Genomic DNA, 20,848 nt, shown 5'->3' with positions numbered 1-20,848 from the left:
GTGTTGATATACATACATGCTGTAGGTGTGTGTGTGTATTTATCATGGTCATCTGCACCTCCAGACGACTGTCTACTCCACCCCTGCTGGTGTACTGGACTCCTCCGGGTCCAGACAGGTGTCTGTGGAGCTGTTGGTGGGGAACACCTCAGTGACCTGCAGAGAGGAGCTCACCTACCACCGAAACCCACAATTCACCAGCTTCACCACCACACGCACCGGCAACGACATGTCCGTCACCATACAGGTAGCCCCCTTACTTTACACAGCACATACACTGTAAGGGCCGACTGATAGTCAACGTAAGGTACAACTGCGCACATGTAGCCTGTAGACATTTAACGGTACCCAAAAATCCCGATTCCAACATCAGTGTTGAAATTTGGTTAATTTTCGGTTCAGTAAGCCTATACTCTAACATTCACTGACAATATTGCTGATGCTCAATAGGAGGAATAGTATTTTGGAAAGGTGTCAAATGTTTTTATTGTTAATTAACTAATCTGAGACAAAAGGTCCGCCACTTAATATGTTTGTGTGGGAACTCAAATTTGAAACATGGTTCCTGCTTAAGACAGCATTCGGTACATTTGGTACACATCTGTATTGAACCTAACATTCTGTACCTAAACGGTTTGGTACAAATATTTGTAGCCTACCTTTACACCCCTAGTATCTTTCCCTCTGTCCAGAAAACTGCAGACTTCCTGAATCTGAAGGAATCAGAGATCCAGGTCCAGGCGATGCAGGGGGAGGTGTCATATGTCTGTGTGATAGACCGAATCGAAGACAGCAATGACACCACCTCAGTTCTCTGTGATATCGAAAATCAGCCTGGCATCCACATAGACTCACTGAAGGTGAGCAACTTTTTACTTTACATTTAAAAGTATCAATGCAAGATCTTACTGAACAAAGTTTTATTACTGTTAATGTTAATCGTTTAGATAGATAGATAGATAGATAGATAGATAGATAGATAGATAGATACTTTATTGATCCCAAGGGGAATTCAAGGATATTACAGAATAGCTCCATCATCAATGCACGATCTTACTGAACATAGCTTAATGTTAGTCGTTAATTATAGGATAGCTCCATCATTGTCATCAGTATCATGACTTGTTACCTTTTTGTTCTAGATCACTGTTGGAAAGTTTTCATTCAACCTTCAAAAGAGCCGCAACTTGCTCTACGTTACTGCCATCTCTACCAGCACCACTATAGTCATCTGTGGTAAGGACCGTTATGGGGGGCATTATATAATTTACATTGCATTTACATGGATTCATTTGGCAGATACTTTTATCTATCATACTGTATGTATCTGCATTTTGTCACAGAACTTATGTTTATAAATCACCTTGGACAAAATAGACATATATAGCAACCATGAAAAGTAAATAATTTAGTTAAAATCATTATGAGCAACAGGGTTCATCTATACTCACACTCACACTCACACTCTGGATGTAAATGGCAGTTTTAGTTCATACTAACTGCAGCGTTGCCATGGTAATTCAGCTGAGTTCAGTCACATGATGTCTTATTCTCTGATATGGATCACAATTTTGGTGGTGTGTGTGCGTGTGGTTAAGTAAGTAAGCCACTGATGCGCTTTTTGTGGAGTGCTTTTCTCAGACCAAAGTCACCAAAATAAGTGTTTAGCAAGAGCATTATGCTCTATTAATTATTTCTTTCTTTGTGTGCATTTGTTTTTGTGTGCATTTCTGTTTGTGTGTGTGTGTGTTAGCGGTGATGGTGGTGGTGGGTCTGTACTTCCATCGTAAGAAGCAGAGAATGCTAAGAGATCAGATGCAAAGGCGGATTGAAACGATCGAATGCGAGATCCGCAATGACATCCGCCAAGGTCAGTCTCCTCAGGAAAACACCCACTACACACAACCCTCACACACACACACCACATATCCTTACCCCTCCTACCCTTCTTTCCACATCCATACCTCTCTACACACAACCCTCACACTTACACACATACACATCACACACACACACACACCTACACCCCTCTATACACACTCATCTATACTCACACTCACACACGCCTCAGATCCATACCCCTCTACACACACCCCTCACACAACTCACGTCTAGCTCTGATCGGCCAAGGTCACTTCCCTCAAGACACACACATCTCACACAACCAATCAAATCTTGGTCTCTGCTGGAGTCTTCTGGAGTGTGCTACTAATTAACATGATGATGCCTGATTGGATTATTGGATTATTGGATGGTGTGTGTGTGTGTGTGTGTGTGTGTGTGAGTGTGAAAGTCTGCAGGTCCTTAATCTTTCTGTATGAATTATTTTCACATAAAGTGAGAAAAAGTACATGCCTCTTTTTTTAAAAGAAATATTTTTTTTTTTTTTGTGGGGAGAGCGTGACGGGGTTTGGGTCGAGAAATTACTTATGGATGCTGTCTCGCTGCCTTGTGACTTTGTTTGTTACACACCCCTCACACACACACATCACAACACCCACCCAACACACACATTCACAACACCCCCCACCCCTCCCCCAACACACACATTCACACATCTCTCTTGTTGCTTGTAGGTTTTGTGGATATGCAGACTGAAAGATTGGAGCTGATATCCAGCACAGGAGCCATTCCGTTTCTGGACTACAAGCATTTTGCTTCTAGAATCTTCTTTCCCGAGGTAGCTAAACTACACCACTAGCATTTTGCTTCTAGAATATTCTTTCCCGAGGTAGCTAAACTATACCACTAGCATTTTGCTTCTAGAATCTTCTTTCCCGAGGTAGCTAAACTACACCACTAGCATTTTGCTTCTAGAATCTTATTTCCTGAGGTAGCTAAACTACACCATTAGCAGATTGCTTCTAGAATCTTATTTCCCGAGGTAGCTAAACTACACCACTAGCAGATTACTTCTAGAATCTTATTTCCTGAGGTAGCTAAACTACACCATTAGCAGATTGCTTCTAGAATCTTCTTTCCTGAAGTAGCTAAACTACACCACTAGCAGATTAATGCATATATAATGCATGCAATACAATATAGAGATATAGTATGTTGATGGCAAAACCTTTTTTTTTTTTGGACTTGTGTATTTTAGGGAGGACCCTTGGCAACATCTATGATGAAAGACATAACTCAGGTGAGCGATTGTAGATGATATGCAAGAGGAAACAGCAAAATAGTTGCACACATACACACACACACAGACAGACACATGCACCCCCCCCATACACACGCACACACACACACACACCTAAATAACTTACAATTGCATCAATGCACAATCACCAGTCGTTAAAACATTGCAAATCTAGAAAGAAAGGTCTGAAGAGTGTTGTTGCCAACACACAACTTGCCCATTTCTCATTTTTGTCTTCCACCCCAACCTCTATTACTGGGCATGTTTGGTGTTCAGTAAATTGAATTCTAACCCGACTTCACCTCACTGACCTTTTTCACTAATGGTCACTAATGTTAACAGATGTTATTTTTCTGGCACTGTTAGTTTCATTCGGAAAGAGCAAACACACACCGTGAATACTTCTCAGTGAGGTGCTGGTCACTAAGTGATTCTAAAATAAAAAAGAAGAAACCGCATTCTCTGTTTCTAGATGCAGTGGTCATTTTTAATTGCCCAACGTTTTGGCAGGACTTGACAAATGCTGCACAGCCGAGACTAGCGCAATAATAACATCCAGTGCATCTAGAAATGTGGTGTGGTGTGGTTTCTTCCGTTTTTGGTTATATTTTGACCAATTCTTCCTGCACGTCTATCACGCTAACCCATGTTCCTCTTGCAGTTCCATCTCTTACTGTAAGTTCCTTTAAAGAGGCCTTCCTGGCCCTGGTTCTGTATCTCATTAGGTTCTCCCTTACGAGAAAGAACTATAACAATACTATATTATTTCTATAGTAGTTCTGTGGTATGTTTATGTTTTGTTTATGTTTATGTGTGTGTATTTATGTTTATGTAATTTAGCAGATGTTTTGTCCAAAGCAAAGTGGTAGTGTACAGTCTTATAGTGCTACTATAGTATGTCCCAAAATGCTTTAAGATTCCTATGATATATACGGTATTCCTTTAAGATTACTATAATATTTCCTCCTATAAGAGTACTACCGTATAAGATTCCTGTAGGTCTTTTTCATAAGGGAGGTTCTATTTCCTTAATCTTTCTGACTCTATGGGTTTGATCCAGTTCTGTTTCTCTCCTGGAGTTTCGCTCAGTGTAGATTTTTGTTCTTTTTTTTTGCTGTGTATTCAACGTTAACTGTAAGCCACTTTGTATTAAAGTGTCAGCAAAATGAATAAGGGTGTTTCAATACCTATTTTGTTTCGGATTCATGGGCCTAATCATATATTAATTTTAATCATATATTAATATGAATTTTGTCTTTCACATAGACTGTTGCTTCGACTTTGACAGATATTTTAGACATAACATGCCGCTTTACAGTTCGATTGGAAATGAGCCAAGGCCATCTCCTCTCGGCGGGCTTGGTCCATTTGTTTTGTTCTGAAACGGAGTGTGATTGCTGTGTTCATATATACCCAACCGGGCCGATCTTTGGAGGGAACGCTCCAAGTTCCTATTCAATGGCTCCAAATGAGCCAGCTGTGAAAGAGGCCTAAAGGGCCGTTCACACCATGACTATAAACATAACTATAACAATCTCCTGTCTCTCCTTTTACGAGACACAACAAAAAGGTTTTGACCCTATATATGTATTTATATATTACTCTATGTAGATAAACCATATTTGACATAAGTTCAAAATAATTGTTTAAAATAAAGTTGCATAGCTTTATTTAATATTTCAACGTGTCACACTAGTTCAACCGCACGTAGTCAGAAGCAAGAGAGCAATGCCGCCTAATGAGGGTATCGAACCTATAACGTCCTTCTAATATCAAGTCACCTGCTTTACCCATTGTGTCATTGATCAGCATGCTGATTTCTCGAGTTTGTGAAAAAAACGAGCCTATCACAGTGCAAGCCAACACTGGAATTAATATAAGTAGAGTGAGCCTAGCAGGAGAGTAAGTAGCCCAGGCCAATTTCTCTTTGATATCTTTTAATGAACGTAAAGACACAACAGCATAGCCCAATCATTGAGTCACAAGAAAAACAACCACTTCGTGATTTTTGGTTAGGCTCGTGTCCTATCCTTTGACACTGACGACATCACCAACCGGAACTACCAAGGAACGAGACAAGTGTGACTGTTCAGGGGCATTAGTTCCAACCAACAAACTTTTTGTGATTGAATGTTCGATCCACCCTTTCTAAAAACACCAAATCCAAGAACCACGGTTCTAACTACAAAGATTGTGACGGAAGTTAGCCAACTACGTTTTCTAGAAGTGCACCCCTGAAAGTGATCCCCAACTATATCATTCTTCATGTTGTTATTGAAATAGTTGACAGTTTTTCTCGATTGCTTTGAGTCATCTCTTGCGTTGTGTTGCATTGGGTTCAAACATTTCTCACACCCTTTTATAAAAAACAGTTATTACAGATGAGATGACATTCAAAGACCCCAAACTCTATTGGTTTCCTGTGCTAAACAACAGAAAAACACCTATTCACAAGTGGTAGAGATTCCTTGCATACAGTAAGTCTGAATCTCTGATACACTTGTGTGAAACGCCTTTGCAAAATTCTTCAATCAGCAATCATTCATTATCCATAAGAGATACCATGTCTGTTCTGTGTTGCTATTTGCAAGTATGGATCTAAGGCACATTTAGAGAAAGTACTGTACTGCCTATTTGGTGAAGAAAACAGTACAAAAGGTGTCTACTGTTGGCCTATTTCAATGAAAAATGACAAGTTGTAGTTAAATGAAATGTATCTTTACTAGGTGCTTACAGTACTGTAGGTCTTACATGACAATAACAGCTACATCTCCAGAAGAATGAATACAAGTTGTAGTTGTTCTGATATCAGACAAAAATTGAAAGAAATGGCACATAGATAGCAAAAATGAGAGCTCCTCATTTTGAGTACTGTATTTTGCATTTTGTTGTCCAGTGTGTAATGATTGATTGAAATCACACAGCAATTTGACTACGAGATAATTTGCTTTTGGTGCATGTTTTAAATGTTTTGTAAGAGCCTTTTGCAAGCAAAATATGTCATTTTGTCCAGAGTGCTTTTGTTTAGACCAGAGTGTTAATTGTTTTGAAAACATAATGTCAGAGTTGACACAGGCATTAAAGCAATCGAGAAAAACTGTGTATTTGGACGTTGTCATTCATATTAGCTAAAGTGATACTTTTTTGCCCTAATCATCAGAGTTATAGTTGTTGGTGTAAATGTACCCTGAAAGTGAACATAACTTCTGTGTCCTGTTGTTGTTGGTGTGAATGTACCCTGAAAGTGAACGTGACTGTTCTGTGTCCTGTTGTTGTTGGTGTGAATGTACCCAGAAAGTGAAAGTGACTGTTCTGTGTCCTGTAGTTGTCAGTGAAGGAGCAACAGGACCAGAGATGCAGGGCCCTCTCCCGTCTGATCAGAGATCAGCTCTTCCTCACCTCGTTCGTCCACACGCTGGAAGAGCAGAAGAACTTCCTCGTTAAGGACAAGTCAGTGTGTGTGTGTGTGTGTGTGTGTGTGTGTGTGTGTGTGTGTGTGTGTGTGTGCACTGCAAAAAATGATCTTCCCAAGTGTTATAATCTTATATTAAGATAAAAAAATGTAGTTAGTATTGTTTTTAGTATAAAGATACTTACTTTGAGCTTTCGTGTAAGATTATTTGACTTAAAATAAGTCAAAATCTTCCTAAATTCAGACATAAAAACAAGTAGATTTATATGCCAGTGGAGTAAGTAATTTTATCTTAATTGAAGATAAGATTGAAGATTTAAGACAATTTAAGGTAAATTTCCTTACTGCACTGGCAGATAAATGTACTTGTTTTATTCAGCATGATGCTTTCAGCATTTATTAGAAATGATGACCATTCCGTTTAAGGCAGGAATCTACTGTATTGGTCATTTATTAGAAATAATGACCATTCCGTTTAAGGCAAGAATCTACTCTATTGGTCATTTATTAGAAATGATGACCATTCCATTTAAGGCAGGAATCTACTGTATTGGTCATTTATTAGAAATGATGACCATTCCGTTTAAGGCAGGAATCTACTGTATTGGTCAGCACAATCCTGCTCAGCAAAGGGAAAAATATATATATTAATCAGCCAAGTTTGATAGCCCAGAAAAAAAAAGATAATGTGCATGTTTAGTGGTATAGCAAAAGTTTTTGAAAGTACCAGCATAGCACCACAGTGTGTGTGTGTGTGTGTGTGTGTGTGTTTTACACTACATTACATTACATTTGGCTGACGCATTTTTAACCAAAGCAACTAACAACATGGTTAACAGTTTAACCTTAAGCTTTTGGCTTCAGAGAACTGAAAACAGCAGCACAGATCACAGTTTCTTATCTGTATTTGTTTCCAGGAAGTGGTCCTGGCAAAGAGAGAACTGTGAAAAGTGTGTATGTGTGTGTGTGAGTGTGAATTTGAGTATGAGTGGCTATTTAATCTCCCCGCATCCAAACACTCACATGATCAGGTTGCAAGCATGCTGATGTTCTCACTGATAACGGAACTTTCTATACAGAGAAAATCTGTAGCGTGAAGATCAAGTTGCACTTTAGATCAATTTACGGATGATTGAGAGTACATACGTTGAGTTGACATCAAAATCATGTCATTCAGATGTGTTTTGAGAAAGTTCGATGTTACCGTTTTTAGTCAAAGCTCGTTAGCATGGAAGTGAGAAGGGCATATTATTTCGCCGCTACAAAACGCTATTTTTATACCTCTTCTACAGTTCCAAACAACATTACACTTACGTGGTAGTGAGTAAAGGGTCCCTAAAGCCAAACCGAAGTATCCCGAGGTCTTTATGTGGTCGGATAGAGCAGGGGTCCCCAACCTTTTATGTACCATGGACCGGTTTGATTCCCATTTTTTTTTCACAGACCGGGGGGGGGGGGGGTGTTCGGGGTTCGGGGGTTCCATGTTCCATATGTGTTGTGCATACATTACTTGAAAAGAACTAGCTCCAGTTATGTATGAACAGTTCACACAGGTAACGAACTCTTAAAAAAAACGTGAACTTGAAGAAGTGAAAATTGAAACTTGAATTGAAAGTGTGAACATGCTTAACAAAATATGGGAACAAAACATGGCAACTAAACGTGCATTACGAATATAATCAGTGGGAGCCCTGTGCTTGTTTCCCTGCAACAACAAGGTTCCATCTGGGGGTGATGGAAGACAGTGACACCCTCAGTGTGTTTGAAATGTCCAGTCGATTGCGCAATTTGGTCTTAGTTGCAGTCATTGCCGAAAACCCGGCCTCGCATAGATACGTGGTGGGAAATGGTAGCAATGTTTTCAGCACTTTTACGGCTTAAAACATTTTTACGGTTTAAAAACGGCGACGAAATTGTGAATTTCCAGAGCGTGTTACTCCACACTCGGCAGTCGACTCCTACGGACTTTCCCCTAAAGACGCCAGCTGCAGCAGCAACATTTCCGGAAAGGTACTGGCTTGATGAAATTCATTCTGGACTCTCTATCCGACCACATAAAGACCTCGGGATACTTCGGTTTGGGTTTAGGGACCCTTTACTCACTACCACGTAAGTGTAATGTTGTTTGAAACTGTAGAAGAGGTATAAAAATAGCATTTTGTAGCGGCGAAATGACTTGCCCTGGTCACTTCCAGGCTAACGAGTTTTGACTAAAAACGGTAAAATCGAACTTTCTCAAAACACATCCGAATGACATGATTTTGATGTCAACTCAACGTATGTACACCCAATCATCCGTAAATTGATCTAAAGTGCATTTTACTCCGGATAATTCCTTTAAGAAGAGAGTTTTCTGCCGTAACTTCACTTCACACTAGGTGCACGGAGGAACCGTTGTTTTTGCCAAAGAAACTCATTTTAATGGCAAAGTTTGTGCATTTCTTAGGCAACATGTTAAATACAGTAGGTTTGTGTTTTTCTCCCCACACGAGTGTCGCAGCTGACTAACCCCTGTAATAGGGTCCTAAGAGGGTTAGGTTTGACTCTGGGACTGTGTTCCAATCCGCATACTTATAGATAGATAATAGATAGATAGATAGATAATTTATTGATCCCCAAGGGGAAATTCAAGGTCTCAGTAGCATACAGACATCACACACAACATGCACTTACAGGAGAAAATGTTATGCATCTAAAAAAACTCCACTGTACAATAGAGACAGTAGAAGATAAGAAAATACTAAATATACTATATAAACTAAATCAAATATCCACATAGTGTGCTTTCAATATTATGTACTTACAATACCTAATATAACTGCACAAGTGCACTCATAATAGGTATTGTAAGCATAGACATAATATACATAGACGCCGCATCGACCGCTGCTCCCTACTAGCGCTGACGAGATTTGGAGCCGCCATCTTGGACCGGTCATCCACTCCACTCAGTGTAATCTGTTTGGCCGGTGCAATGAGCTGTCAGCACACTTAATTAATCATATCTCACTGAATACCGAACAGATTTTCACGCGGTTTTTTTTGCTGCAAAGGTCATACATGTAGCTATGATACAGGCCACATTGTTCGAAAATACAAAATACAACCAATAGTACGGTAATGTTAAATCTTACTTGTGAAAAGTAAATCCCCCGAGTATGGTCCGCCGATTTGAGCAGGAACATGCTGCACAGTGCTGTCATCTTGTGTTTTCTGCTGCAACGCAATGAGGAGTATGACCGGTCCAAGATGGCGGCCGCATTTCTTGTTTCCAGCAGCCAATGCGGCGTCTATGTATATTATGTCTATGATTGTAAGTACAGAAGTATGCTAATTGGAACACAGCCTGGAGCTAGTCAGAGAGGGTCTTATGCAGAGGCGGACATTATTTGATAACAACCATTTGATAAACCAGCTGATCCTAATTAGCGGCCAGGTAAGCTAGCTAATTACCGGCCAGGTAGGTTAGCTAATTAGCGGCCAGATAGGTAATTTAATTAGCAGTGTGACCTGTGCAGAAGGAATACATGGCAGGACTTTTACTTTCTGAAACTGTGAAATGGGCTTATTGTGCCTCTAACTGTAGGATCCAATATGACACTACTGAGAAATCTGCACCATGTAAATAGTCTGAGAAGGTCGAACATGTGCCTCTGTCCCTGCTGAAGGCAGTGGTGGTGAGTGAGGTGACACCGTGTCGAAAAGTCGAGAGAGAAGGGTGGTGTAGTGGCGAAATATCGGGAGAGAAGGGCGATGTGGTGGCGAAATGTCAGACTTTCCAGTCGCCAGCTTCATCACAGCAATGCGTTTCTTCCTGACTGAATCATCACCACTGTTGTGACGGTAATGGCAAAGATGTCCGCCCCAGCCTGCAGCTCAGGATGTATTCACACACATGAGTGTTCTGATCTGGCACTGGGCTCTATAGGGTATCAGGATGGATTCACACACATGAGTGTTCTGATCTGGCACTGGGCTCTATAGGGTATCAGGATGTATTCACACACATGAGTGTTCTGATCTGGCACTGGGCTCTATAGGGTATCAGGATGTATTCACACACATGAGTGTTCTGATCTGGCACTGGGCTCTATAGGGTATCAGGATGTATTCACACACATGAGTGTTCTGATCTGGCACTGGGCTCTATAGGGTATCAGGATGTATTCACACACATGAGTGTTCTGATCTGGCACTGGGCTCTATAGGGTATCAGGATGTATTCACACACATGAGTGTTCTGATCTGGCACTGGGCTCTATAGGGTATCTTGAGGCAATGCCAGTTGTACCTGTTACCTACGGTCTCCTCTGCATTGCAGCTTTAATGTTATTCCTCAATGTTGTAAGTGGCTAAATGATTAGATATAAAATGTAAATATTCAAACAAAGGATAAAAAGGGAATTAAATTTAGTTCTGCAGTTATTCCCCCACATATGTCACCTGACCCCATGACACCAGTGAGGTCTGGTACTCAATTTCACATCTTGTTCCGACTCTTTGGACGAAGAGCAAAATTGCTGGCAAAGCTAGACACACAGACTGCATAACACGCACACACACACACACACGGTGTCTAGTCAAAGGGAGAGTTTGCTGCTCATGTTGTTTGATTCTCAGAATTGTTTGGCTCTTGCCCCATTTGACGCACTCGTCCTCCTTCCCTTTTCTGTTTCTTCATTTCCCCTCTCTCCCCAACTCAACCTCTCACTTCCTCTTGCACTCTGCTCTCTCTCTCTCTCCCTCTTTCTCCCCATTTAATGCTTCCTCTCGTATTTCAACTCCGTCTCTCTCTCTTTCTCTCTCTCTCTCTCTCTCTCTCTCTCTACCCCCCTCTCTCCTCCTATCTTTTGTTCTTTTTGCCTCTTCATCGTCTTATCCTTCCTCATTTCTACCTATGGATCTCTCTCCCTCTCTCTCTCGCTCTTTGCTCCTATCTCAACCCCCCCTCTCTCTCCCTTTGCTCTTACATCTGCATCTCTCCCTCCTCTGTCTTCCTCCCATCTTTCATTCTCTCTCTCCTTAACCTCTTCCATTTCTACACTCCCCAGAGTGATGGTGGCGTCTCTGTTGACGCTGGCGCTGCATGACGACCTGCCGTACCTGACGCAGGTGATGGAGCAGCTGCTGGTGTCCCTGATGGACCAGCCCAGTAACGCCCAGCCCAAGCTGCTCCTGCGGCGCACCGAGTCCATCGTGGAGAAGCTGCTCACCAACTGGATGTCCATCTGCCTCTACGGCTTTCTCAGGGTCAGTCAGGAATTGTGTTTTTTTTATATTAATTCAGACTTATGACCATATCAACTTTTTGGGGAAATCAGCTTTTTTCCTTATTTCCTAGAGTTAATATAAGAGGAAAGATCTCTTCTGTGTGTGTGCAATAACCCAGTCTGACATTAGCCTAGCGTAGCTTAATCCACTGTAAGAGGGTTACACCAGTTAGCTTATTGCTAGCCTATAGCTAAAAGTTGGGATATCCCTTTAACATGTATAGTCATGACCACTTTTACAACTAGTGGTTAAGAGGCACTTGGTCAGTTATTTTGGTGGGTTTTCTGATAAAGCCTTCTGTGTTTGTCTCTGTGTGTGTGTGTGTGTGTGTGTATCTTGTGTTTGTGTGTGTGTGTGTGTGTGTGTGTGTATCGTGTGTGTGTGTGTGTGTGTGTGTATCTTGTATTTGTGTGTGTGTGTGTGCATCTTGTGTGTGTGTGTGTGTGTGTGTATCGTGTGTGCGTGTGTGTGTGTGTGTGTCTTGTGTGTGTGTGTGTGGTGTGTGTGTGTGTGTGTGTGTGTGCATCTTGTGTGTGTGTGTGTATCTTGTGTGTGTGTGTCCATCAGGAGTGTGTGGGGCAGCCTCTATACCTGCTGGTGTGTGCGTTGATGGAGCAGATCAGTAAAGGGCCGGTGGACTCAGTCACAGGGAAGGCCCTCTACACCCTCAACGAAGACTGGCTGCTGTGGCAGGCCCAAGCCTTCAGCCCCCTGGTAACACACCACTAGCTCTGTGTGTGTGTGTGTGTGTGTGTGTATGTGTAGACTTCAGGCCTCTGGTAACACACCACTAGCTCTGTCTCTGTGTGTGTGTGTGTAGACTTCAGCTCCCTGGTAACACACCACTAGCTCTCTGTGTGTGTGTTTGTGTGTGTGTGTGTGTAGACTTCAGGCCCCTGGTAACACACCACTAGCTCTGTGTCTGTGTGTGTGTGCGTGTATAGACCCTGAGCCCCCTGGTAACACACCACTAGCTCTGTGTGTGTGTGTGTGTGTGTGTGTGTATCTGTGTCTTCCCTGGTAACACACCACTTACACCGTGTCCAGCAACGATACCCTCGCCACCACAAACACCATCCAAACAAACCACTGACATCCAAACACACCACTGACAACCACACACACCACTGACAACCACACACATACCACTGACAACCAAACAAACCACTGACATCCAAACACACCACTGACAACCAAACGCACCACGTACAACCACACACACCACTGACAACCAAACACACCACTGATCCACAAACACACCACTGACAACCACACACACAACTGACACCCAAACACACCACGTACAACCACAGACACCACTGACAACCAAACACACCACTGACATCCAAACTCACAACTGACATCACACGCAGCACTGACATCCAAACTATCGAGGACCACAGGTGTCACAGTATAAGTACATGTACTCTTTTGATCCCGTGAGGGAAATTTGGTCTCTGCATTTATCCCAATCCGTGAATTAGTGAAACACACTTAGCACTCAGTGAACACACAGTGAGGTGAAGCACACACTAATCCCGGCGCAGTGAGCTGCCTGCAACAACAGCTCGGGGAGCAGTGAGGGGTTAGGTGCAGTGCTCAAGGGCCTACTGGTTGGGGTTTGAACCGGCAACCCCTCCGGTTACAAGTCCGAAGCACTAACCAGTAGGCCACGGCTGCTCCACCTGAAAAAGTAATAAAATATTTAATTAATTTGCCATTGTAAATGGTAATAACAAGTGAAATTATGAAAACAACTTGTTTTCGAATTTGAAAAAGGAAAAGGAAAAACAGCTTCAAAATGGATAAGCAATTGAAATTTGAAATGCAAGATTATAATATTGAATTAGAGTGTCCAATTACTTATTGGGTGTTTTATGTTGGGTTTGTATCCCTTTTTAAATTAGAAGCATTTATTGATGGATTAATTTGTAATTTACAAGTTGTTTTCATAATTTCATTTTTTATTACCATTTACAATGGCAAATGAATGAAATCACTTTTTTAGTGACACCTGCGGTCCTCCATACCAAACACACCACTGACGTCCAAACACACACAACACTGACCCACACACACACCACTGACACACAAAAATACCACTGACACCCAAACACACCACTGACGCTCCCTACTCCACACCACTGACATCCAAACACTCTCATGGAGCTAACAGCCACTCACACTTCAGGCCCAAGACTTGAACATCCCCATGGTAACGCACCTCTTTCATAAAGTTGTGTGCTACAAACTGAAAAACTGAAGAAAGCCTGGACAAACAGACAAGAGGCTACAGTGAGTCCTTGAGCTATGGGTTCACACATAGCCTCCCAAAAACATGTGTCAAAATTCAATTGTGATGGTGCTGGGGTGGGGGTGATAACCTTGTGATGTTGCAACTTTTGTATGTTCAATATCACAGTGCTATGCTGTGACATTTGTGTTTGCCAAATGCTGCTCTGTCTTTTTTTCCTTCTTCTAATCTACCACAATCTCCACTGTCTAATCTACCACTATCCATACGCCACCTGGGTGGGGTTTGACAGGAAAAGAGACATCTGTGTGTGTATGTGTGTGTGTGTGTGTGTGTGTGTGTGTGTGTGTGTGTGTGTGTGTGTTTGTGTGTGTGTGTGTGTATGTGTGTGTGCATGGTGTTGAATCAGATTGTTGGGAGCTCAAACTTTATTTACAAACTCATGCTCTAGACAACACATCACACAAAATCAATAACATAAAATGGCTGCCCACAATGATACAGCTAGAACAACACACACACAGTACGTAACACAAACAAATAAACAAATATAACAAAAAAAGTGTTGCCCTGGCTTCAGACCTCAGATCTGCTTCACAACAGAGGAAGGAAGTCGAGACTTCAGAGCTACGGTTAAAGCATATCCTTCTCTTTCAGTTAGCTGGCTGACACGTTGGCAGAGTTGTTAGCCGCGCGCACACACAGACACAGACACACACACACACACACACACACACACACACACACACACAAAAACACTCATACTCTCTCTCTCTCTCTCCTCTCTCACTCTCTCTCACACACACACACACACAAAAACACTCATACTCATACTACATATAGTTGTTACATTGTAATACTGAGTGCTTTTACAAAACTTTGCCAATTTGCCTACATTTTCATCAGAGGCAAAGAGCTGACCTGAGACCTGCTGGATGGGGTAAATCGGGTCATGATAGATTTGATATACAAAGCATGCTTAGCTTCAGTCAAGGCCTCATTGTCTTCAGTGTACATGTACTGTAACAGCTGTGCTGACTACAACCTTGTTACTCTTTGATACAGTGGAATAAACTGGAACAGGTCTTGTCTTGGAACAGGTCTACTAATTCACATGTACTGTGTGGTGTAACAGCAGACACGTTTCAACACATCAATTACAGGATGCATAACATCATTGACAGGATGTATATATGTAGATGTAAGTACTTAACTGGTACACTTTATTTTAATGTGTTTATTCCACTGTATCAAAAGAGTAATAAATGTGTACCAACACAGTTGATACATGTACTACAGTATGTAGGGTAATGGCAGACATGTTCCAAGACACCAATGACACAACATACATGTAATATGTAATTGTAAGTACTTAACTGGTACACTTCATTTTATTGGGTTTATGCCACTGTATCAAAGAGCAATAAGTGTGTACCAACACCGTTGATATATGTACTATGTAGTGAATTAGTAGACCTGTTCCAAGACATCGAAGACATAACATACATGTCATATGTACATGTAAGTAATTAACTGGTACACTTAATAGGTTTATTCCACTGTATCAAAGAGTAACAAGGTTGTAGCAGCACAGCTGTTACATGTACTGAAGACAATGAGGCCTTGACTGGAGCTAAGAATGCTTTGTATATCAAATCTATCATGACCAGATTTACCCCATCCAGCAGGTCTCAGGTCAGCTCTTTGCCTCTGATGAAAATTTAGGCAAATTGGCAAAGTTTTGTAAAAGCACTCAGTATTACAATGTAAAAACTATATGTAGGTACCCACAAATACATAATGCAAGTACAATGATAGTACCTGATAGTACATGTTGTTACACAGGTTGTACCACTGTACCTAATTAGGTAGGTACACTGTAACAGCAACACATTAAAATAAAGTGTTACCGTATAACATGTTAATAATCAACTTTACACAAGTATTGATATAGAGATAAAATGAAATAGTGAAAGGAAAGAGAAAAAATATATAATAATAATAATAAAAGGATAAATGGAAAATGGTATTAAAAGGACAGTAATAGCTTCAGCAATAGTGCTATACTGTAGAAAAACAAATAGAATCCCTCTTTGAAGTTGTTTCATGCAACATTGAGAAACAACACATAAAACCGTTATAATACATTAATATTCATAGCTGAAGTCATAAAAACATACCAGGTGTTCACAACATGTTGGGCTTTTGGCCAGTAGGAACTTGTTATATATCTAATAGAACGGAGGACACGTGTGTGTGTGTGTGTGCACATGGGTGCATGTGTGTGTGTGTGTGTGATTGCTGTGGTTTCTGCAGGGATTCTCAGTGCAAATTATTGTTCTGCAAGTCAAAGTGAAAGAGATTTTCAACAGCAGTGACGTCTTTCCTCTGTGTGTGTCTGAGGCCTTAAAGCTGTGTGTGTGTGTGTGTGTGTGTGTGTGTGTGTGTGTGTGTGTGTCCGAGGCCTTAAAGCTCTCTGTGTGTGTGTGTGTCTGAGGTCTTAAAGCTCTGTGTGTGTGTGTGTGTGTGTGTGTGTCTGAGGCCTTAAAGCTCTGTGTGTGTGTGTGTGTGTGTGTGTGTGTGTGTGTGTCCGAGGCCTTAAAGCTCTGTGTGTGTGTCTGAGGTCTTAAAGCTCTGTGTGTGTGCCGGCATGAGGTCGCTGTCAGTCGTAAAAGAGTGACGCCACGCTTATGTTGGTGCCAATGTGCATCAGCTTTAAATCTACCTGCTGTTTTATAATTTAAATTGAATTTCAGTCAGTCATAAGAGTCATTGGACTTCATTAATCAGTCCATGAAGTTATCATAAGACTGTGTATCAATGTAGAGTAAAACTTCACCCCTCTATGTTTCAATGCAGCTGTATTGGTAATAGTATAGGATTGTGTGTGTGTGTGTGTGTGTGTGTGTGTGTATGTGTGTATATCTTGTGTGTGTGTAGAAGCTGACAGTGCTGTTTGCAGTGATGGTTGAAGTTTGTGTGTGTGTAGAGGCTGACGGTGCTGTTTGCGGTGATGATGTTGAAGTGTGTGTGTGTGTGTGCGTTTGTGTGTGTGTGTGTGTAGAAGCTGATGGTGCTGTCTGCGGTGATGATGTTGAAGTGTGTGTGTGTGTGTGTGTGTGTGTAGAAGCTGACGGTGCTGTTTGCGGTGATGATGTTGAAGTGTGTGTGTGTGTGTGTGTGTGTGTGTGTCTGTGTAGAAGCTGACGGTGCTGATGTTGAAGTGTGTGTGTGTTTGTGTGTGTGTAGAAGCTGACGGTGCTGTTTGCGGTGATGATGTTGAAGTGTGTGTGTGTGTGTGTGTGTGTGTGTGTGTTTGTGTGTGTGTAGAAGCTGACGGTGCTGTTTGCGGTGATGTTGAAGTGTGTGTGTGTGTGTGTGTGTGTGTGTGTGTGTCTGTGTAGAAGCTGACGGTGCTGATGTTGAAGTGTGTGTGTGTGTGTGTGTGTGTGTAGAAGCTGACGGTGCTGTTTGCGGTGGGCACGGAGGGCGAGGTGAGTGAGCCGCTGGACATCTCTGCGCTGGACTGTGACACCGTGGAGCAGGTGAAGGAGAAGATCCTGCTCACCTTCCACCGCAAGTTCGGCTTCCACTTCACCCAGCAGCTCCGCGACATCGACATCGGTGAGTACCGCAGGCTAACGACAGGAGGAGAGCACAGTCCTGTACCACCTCTACGGGCTCAGTGTCCAAGGGGACACAGGTTCGAGTCCAGCCTGCAGCATTGAGCGAGTTCACACTCCACAAGAGCTAGCTGACAGCTCTGTTCGTTCAGATTAAAATGAATAGGTTTGTGTTATATGATGTTTTCTAAACAAAGTTCAGGAGGAGCTTAGGGATGATTGACAGCAATTAACCCACCTGCCTACCGCTGCCAGGGTATTTAAGCCGGCCTCCTTTCCTTACGTCACACGCTCCGGCATTTGTGAAATTATCCCTCCTCCTCCCCCTACTCCTCTATTTCACTGATAGCCCAGTTACTCATCCTCCTTACACAGGGGGTGCAAGCGCCCATTGCTCTATCGTGATCTCTGCTTCAGGCATTCCAAGACCACAGCCTGCTACCTTGCCAAACAGGCGCTTAATTTACACTCAAGCATAGCAATCATACTGACGGCGAACTAGTGAATTTCCATTTGGAACTACTTCAAGTTCCAGTTAATTTCTTCCTTAAAATAACAGCGTTAAAAATAAATAAAAATAATAAATTAAAATAAGCGTTAACTTCAGAACGTTGACGTTTTTGTTTGGTTCTAATTAGGGAGTGCACACGGATTCAGAATCTCACACAGGCTAAAATAGATTACTAGCTCAAATTCACTTTCTTTAATTGCAACTATTATTACGCTAAGTTTGCCGTCCACAGACAAATTAAAGTTCTTTTAAATGAGCTTGTTCAAAAAACACGCTCTTTTTAACACATTTATGCTTAATATAATACCTGTATTAACATTTTGATATTAAAGTTTGGGACACAGAAATACATTCTAATGAATGCTACACAGTACACGTACACAGTGGAGTTTTTTATGATTTTTAATGCTATTTGCACTTCGCCTGAATTACAGGGGTTGGACAGCTTTACATGTCTTAATCTGAGGTATACAGTATATGGGACTAGATACATGTCTGAACCTGAGGTATATTTCAATAGTGCTTTGGAACAGATATATTATTAGTAGTATTACATTACTAAAGCACCCCAGTGTGTGTGTGTGTGTGTATGTGTTTCTGATTCTCTCTCACTTTCACTCCCTTCCTCTATTTTCTCTTTTTTTCTCTGTACTCCCCTCTCTTTCTTACTTTTTCTCTTCTCCTTTTTTGCAATGCCCTCTCTCCCTCTCCCCCCCCCCCCTCTTCTTGTTCTTCTTCTGCAGAATATGAACGGGATGGGCGGTATGAGGCGCTACAGGAAGTGGACAGCAGCTCAGAGGTGATGGGGGAAGTCACCATGCTTAACACCCTCAAACATTACAAGGTACACAGATACTGTGTGTGTGTGTGTGTGTGTGTGTGTGTGTGTGTGTGTGTGTGTGTGTGTGTGTGTGTGTGTGTGTGTGTGTGTGTGCGCGTGTGTAGAAAAGTAACTGTGGTCAAAAATATCCAGGCAACACTCAGGTGTGAGGAACCACTGCAGGTTTATTCATGATACCGGGTGCAAAGTCACTGGCAACAGCATGTTCCAGTAACACTACTCAAAGTTCTCTAGGGTGAGGCCCCATCTTATGCATGTTAGTTACATTGGTAATACAAATTACATGAGTACAATGGTATTTTCCAAAAAGCCCTATACATGCAGAAAAACAATACATGGACACTTCTTGGACATAGCATGTGATCCATGCGCCATACGCAAGTCATGTGGCTACTCCAAGTAAGTAGATAATTGGTCAATACAGTACATATACATCCTTCAGCATTTTCTTGCCATAGTCTAGTTCCTGTTGAGATATTCCTAATATTACTTCCTCGGGCAGAATACCCTTAACTCGTGACAAAGGGGGTCACATGACCTTTATTAGAAAGTCGTGACATGGACAGAGCAAATGACAGACAAAGCAAAGTTGATGCACAGTATTGAATGTATAGAAAGCATACACAGAATATATACAATTGTTAATCACTTCTATGTAATAAATGTAGATTAGTATTCACTTCTAATACATATGCAATTATTAATAATCACTTCTATTTCATAAAAATTTAAGTAATCCAAAATTTCTCCTTCATCACCATGCTCAACACCCTCAAACATGACAAGGTATACAGACTGTGTGTGTGTGTATGTGTGTGTGTGTGTGTAGAAAAGCCACCATGCTCAACATCCTAAGACAGGCGTAGGACAGGCGTACGCTCATTTCCACACAAAGCATGGCATTTATCAATTTGAACGTGAGTGGTGGCTACGCTGGAATCTCACGTCAAGTCTCAACTCGCGTACGCAAGTTTTTGAGGTGGCATAGCACGGCGAAGCAGTAACTCGGCAGAGGATTGTGAAGAGTTGAATTCATGGAATATCTTGGACCTAAGACTTTTCCTGCACATTTGTAGCCTACTTTCCTTAATGAAGCCTGTTATGTTGACATATTTGATAGCTTAGAATAGCCATATCTGGAGAGCATTACTTTCGCTTTGGAAAGTGCAACAGTCATGAAAAAAGTATGTTAGGCCTACACTTTATAGATAGAATAGAATAGTTTATTTGTCATTGCTTTACAAAGCAGTTAAGCAGCTCCACATTGACAGCATAACGCATCATTAAAAACAACAGTCATGCCAGGATAAAATCAATAAATAGATTTTAAAAAGTTAAGGGTTAAGTAAAGGAATTAGGGTACAGTAGATGAAAAGTGCGTACAGTGCTAAACAGTTACAGTTCTTTCAGTTTGCATTTGGGGTTATGGATTTGACAGCTTGTGGATAGAAGCTGTTTTTTAACCTGTTTGATTTTGACTTTATGGCCCTGAGGCCCTGTCCACATGGAGACACTTTTTGGGTTAAACGCACCGGTTTTGCTTCGTCTTGGCCGATTGTCCAAACGAATCCCGTAAACGCACTGCCTGAAACCGCACTTTTTTGAAACCTGGTCCCAGGGTGGAAAAATCTGAAACCGTAGCCCTTGTGAGTTCGTTTGGACGGTGAAACCGCATAGCCTACTTGCGTATTGATGATGTCATCGCCACACCTCAGCTGCTCTGGACTTGACATAGTATTGCCTAGCCTTGACATAGTAATTACCTACGATTACACTCAGTAGGATAACTATATC

At 41.7% G+C, this 20,848-nt stretch overlaps 1 protein-coding gene across 1 annotated transcript in view; it reads left to right on the top strand.

Annotated features, from left to right (window-relative positions):
* The window catches only part of plxnc1 (plexin C1), a 49,318-nt gene that overhangs the window by 15,777 nt on the left and 12,693 nt on the right, over nt 1-20,848 (top strand). Inside the window, exons 13-23 of the mRNA XM_042078205.1 lie at nt 65-247; nt 693-860; nt 1,143-1,236; nt 1,754-1,870; nt 2,577-2,680; nt 3,101-3,142; nt 6,468-6,592; nt 11,606-11,804; nt 12,393-12,539; nt 17,535-17,703; nt 18,957-19,057. Of these exons, the coding sequence (XP_041934139.1) occupies nt 65-247; nt 693-860; nt 1,143-1,236; nt 1,754-1,870; nt 2,577-2,680; nt 3,101-3,142; nt 6,468-6,592; nt 11,606-11,804; nt 12,393-12,539; nt 17,535-17,703; nt 18,957-19,057 (1,449 nt within the window). The remainder of the gene's footprint in view (nt 1-64; nt 248-692; nt 861-1,142; nt 1,237-1,753; nt 1,871-2,576; nt 2,681-3,100; nt 3,143-6,467; nt 6,593-11,605; nt 11,805-12,392; nt 12,540-17,534; nt 17,704-18,956; nt 19,058-20,848) is intronic.

Source organism: Alosa sapidissima, chromosome 22 (genome assembly GCF_018492685.1).
Source record: "Alosa sapidissima isolate fAloSap1 chromosome 22, fAloSap1.pri, whole genome shotgun sequence".
NCBI lineage: Eukaryota > Metazoa > Chordata > Actinopteri > Clupeiformes > Clupeidae > Alosa > Alosa sapidissima.
The sequence above is the reverse complement of the archived record's forward strand: the minus strand, read 5'-3'. Positions and strand labels throughout refer to the sequence as shown.